The sequence below is a fragment of the Nicotiana attenuata genome, unplaced genomic scaffold (genome assembly GCF_001879085.1).
Source record: "Nicotiana attenuata strain UT unplaced genomic scaffold, NIATTr2, whole genome shotgun sequence".
NCBI lineage: Eukaryota > Viridiplantae > Streptophyta > Magnoliopsida > Solanales > Solanaceae > Nicotiana > Nicotiana attenuata.
Genome location: NW_017672511.1, coordinates 166,566 through 170,028, shown reverse-complemented (window position 1 = coordinate 170,028; position 3,463 = coordinate 166,566). Strand labels below are relative to the sequence as shown.

Genomic DNA, 3,463 nt, shown 5'->3' with positions numbered 1-3,463 from the left:
TCTTTCAAATGGTAGCACTCACCGATCAATTTCAGGAATAGTCCACAATTTTAAAATTAATTTATTGAAATTTGGTCAATGTAATTAAGCAAAAATATCTCCATAATCAGACTTTTAATCTCTAATTAACTTTTCCATTAGCCACTTCATCCAAAGAGATCAAACTTTTCCACCACAAAGAATTAATTAAATTAGTTATATTTACTAACACTTTATTAGTGATCCTTAATTACACTTTGTATCCATACAAGACACCAGCATATTTCTCCAGTTCACCTTTAAAAAAAGAATTATCCCTTATTTTATGAAAAATATGCCACGTCAGCAAACTATCTGAACCGGCCTGGTGACTTTTCCCGACCACCCGGTTCAAGTGCAACTGCTCTGCCACCCGGTTTAAACCACCGTAATGTCCACAGAACTCCGTCAAATACTTCACATCATAACATGTATTACCGAAAAACACCCTGAGGAGTTCCAAAAAGTCATTTAACCCGCCGGGCAATGGAAGGCGCTTGAGGATTTTTACCAAGTACCCGAAATCGTACGCGCCTTGAAAAGTCACCCAACTCACTGAGTCACTGCAAACCAACCCTGAGGACATCATCAACTCGGCAAACTTCACCGAGTCAATTCCTAAAACCCGGTTCATTTCAAAATTTATCCCATGCTGGCGGAGGAGCTTGATCGAGTTCGACGCGTGTTTATCACGCGCCACATCAAAGTCGGAGAAATTGAATTGCCATATGTACCGGTGGTCGCCGGAGCCCAAATGTGGCAAGTTTCCGGCAGAATCAGAAAGCGTAATCCCAAGTTGAATAATATTCAAAGCATCGACGTTCCGTTTCAACAGCGTATACTTGTCTGCCGTCGACGCCTGCGCGCGTTCCTGGGGACTGTGCGTGTAGATAACACCGGGGAATTCTGTGTCCATAGATACAAAAGGGTACTGATCAATCACAGTTGAAATGAGATCGAATTCGGATTTAAGATTATTAGCCCATACTTCTCGAATCTTTATCGGGTTCGAATCCGGACCTGCTTCATCAACAGCCATTTTTGAAAATTCACGAAGATTCACAAATGGGTAGTCACAAAACCGAAAATAAATTCTGGGTTTTGCAGCAAGAATCAAGACTTGATAGAGATGGGATTTATTTTCTGTGGGGAGCGTATAGTAGGAAGAGTTGGTTTTAAAAGAAGTGCAGTTGCCAAATATAGAAAGTAAAAGGGCGGGAGAGAAGAGAGGAAAGAATAATAAAGCAAGTGGATTAATTAAAAGTTACTGTACATATTTATTAATATGATTTTAAAAGTTTAATTGCTGTCAAATAAAGAAAATTGGGTTTTATTATACATTAGTATAAATTTTTGTTTAGCGTTCAAGAAATGAAGAAACCACACTCAAGGGAATAGTCTATTGACCAATGAAATGAGTGAAAGAATAATGAGGTCTCATATTCAAAATTCAATAAATAAATAATTAGGTAATTTTTTCTTATATTATAAGGTCTTGATGAACAGCGTTACCTAAGAGAAATCGCTAGGAAGACCTATTGAAACCTTGAAATCTTGAATGAAGGAAATAATCTTTTATATTTTTCTCAATTATTTTTGGACCGAGAAAAGGTTAACGCATGATTTAGACAAATATTATGGTAAGATGCTAAAGTATAAGAAAATCTCGAGATCTCCGTTATACTCTCTATTCTCTCTCTCAAGAAATTCATCATCGCCCACTCTACGCATCAAATTTGGTGTATCAACCGGAAAATTTAGGCCAAAAGCAGGTCACGGTTGATTCTCTCGTGTCTATATAAACCCTTAGCATCATATAGTTATTCTGATTTCACTAATTTTGAGATAACTCTAAATTCCTCTTTTGAATTTTCTTAAGAGTATCCTTTGGAGTTTAAAATTTTGATTTTAAAATGCAATGTATGTGATGCTGCTATTTGTAGTTGGATTTGTAAAATCAAAATCTTCTATGGCGAAGATGGATACTAGTCTCGGTTGATCTGCTTTGGGGCTCTGTATTTTCAATTGCCCTAGTTGGCGCGACATAAATCTATTAAAAATCTATGATCGATTAATGTATTTTTCATTTGTTGGCTGGAACTGGGCTGTTTTTATTATTTTTCCAAATTTATGCTTCAAGTCTTTAATATGAAATTAAATTTTTTGGATTTTTTAACTCTGACATTGGTTTATGTCTAAAAAAAATTTCTACTTTTTCTTAAAAGTCTATGTGACTTTGTGTTTTAAAAGGGGGCTTTTTGAAGTAAAATGCATGTGCCATTGCTATTTATAGTTAAATTTTTTTTCTAAAAAAAAAAAACAAATCTTCTATGGCGAGGGTAGATATTATTCTTAGTTGATAAGCTTTGCGGCTTTGTATTTTCAAATGTTATAGTTGGCGCAATCTGTTCTATTAAGAAACCTATGATCGATTACCGTTTATTTTTAAGTTATTGAATGGAAGTAGGATTTTTTTGTTTTTCCAAATTTATGTTTAAGGTAAAATAAAAATATAAAGATAAATTCTTTCCACTATAAAAGTGTATCATTATTTTTAGAATAACCAATAAAAAATATGTCACATAAATTAGGGGCATGGGAAGGCAAATGAAGCCATTGCGTGCCCTCAAATATGAAAGGTCACAAAAGTACAAATACTATATTATATGCAACATATAATTATTAACAGTAAAAAATTTTAAACTTTAATCTATATCTATATTATTATAAAAACAAGAATATAATGTTGGTTTACAAAAATATTCTTAAAAATTATACTTAATAACTTAGTGTAAGGATAAGATCGGAATATTATACATTAAGCCATATATAAATCTATTACTTTTTGGACATACTTCTTAACAATACCCGTTAGCCCATATGTAATCCAATACATGATAGGCCATATTTAATGTTAGGGATCTTTACACAAACAGCCAATCATATTCATTGTTTACCTTTTCTAATCATATACATAGATTATATATTCGTATTACTAATTACGTTTTGGACATAAACATAGCTACTTCTTTTTTGAGCACGTATGCCTATAATTCTATTTATGTTCGGACAACAATGATGAGAAGTACTCATATTTATTTGAATAATTTGATCTTCTTTTTTTAATAATATGAACAATAAAAATATCCCCAAAATATTGACTGAACTACTCTAAATCTCATAAGTTATTGAATAACTTGATCTCGTTTTCACTTTTATGACAATATTGAACGACAAAAGTATTTCTAAATTATTTGCTGAAATAACTTCATATTTGATAAAATTATAAAAGTCTAGACCTTTCGTACTATATTTAGTACTAACAGAACTTCGTTTTCAAAATACTACATTCCCACCAAAAGGGGCGGAGCTACGGTATCTGATGCGGCCGAATCAAGTAGTTTTTGTTTATATTTTGTATTTTTCTTAAAAAATTTATTATATA

At 32.6% G+C, this 3,463-nt stretch overlaps 1 protein-coding gene across 1 annotated transcript; it reads right to left on the bottom strand.

Annotated features, from left to right (window-relative positions):
* Nucleotides 1-229: 229 nt before the first annotated feature.
* On the bottom strand, nucleotides 230-1,193 carry LOC109213492 (probable CCR4-associated factor 1 homolog 11). Its single transcript, XM_019377301.1, has one exon. It carries the CDS (start codon nucleotides 1,055-1,057, stop codon nucleotides 230-232), a length of 828 nt encoding a protein of 275 aa, XP_019232846.1. The 5' UTR covers nucleotides 1,058-1,193.
* Between the last annotated feature and the right edge of the window lie 2,270 nt (nucleotides 1,194-3,463).

What these genes read in the sequence shown, in the direction of transcription:
- LOC109213492 (XM_019377301.1), bottom strand. Translation starts at nt 1,057, where the DNA reads ATGGCTGTTGATGAAGCAGGTCCGGATTCGAACCCGATAAAGATTCGA.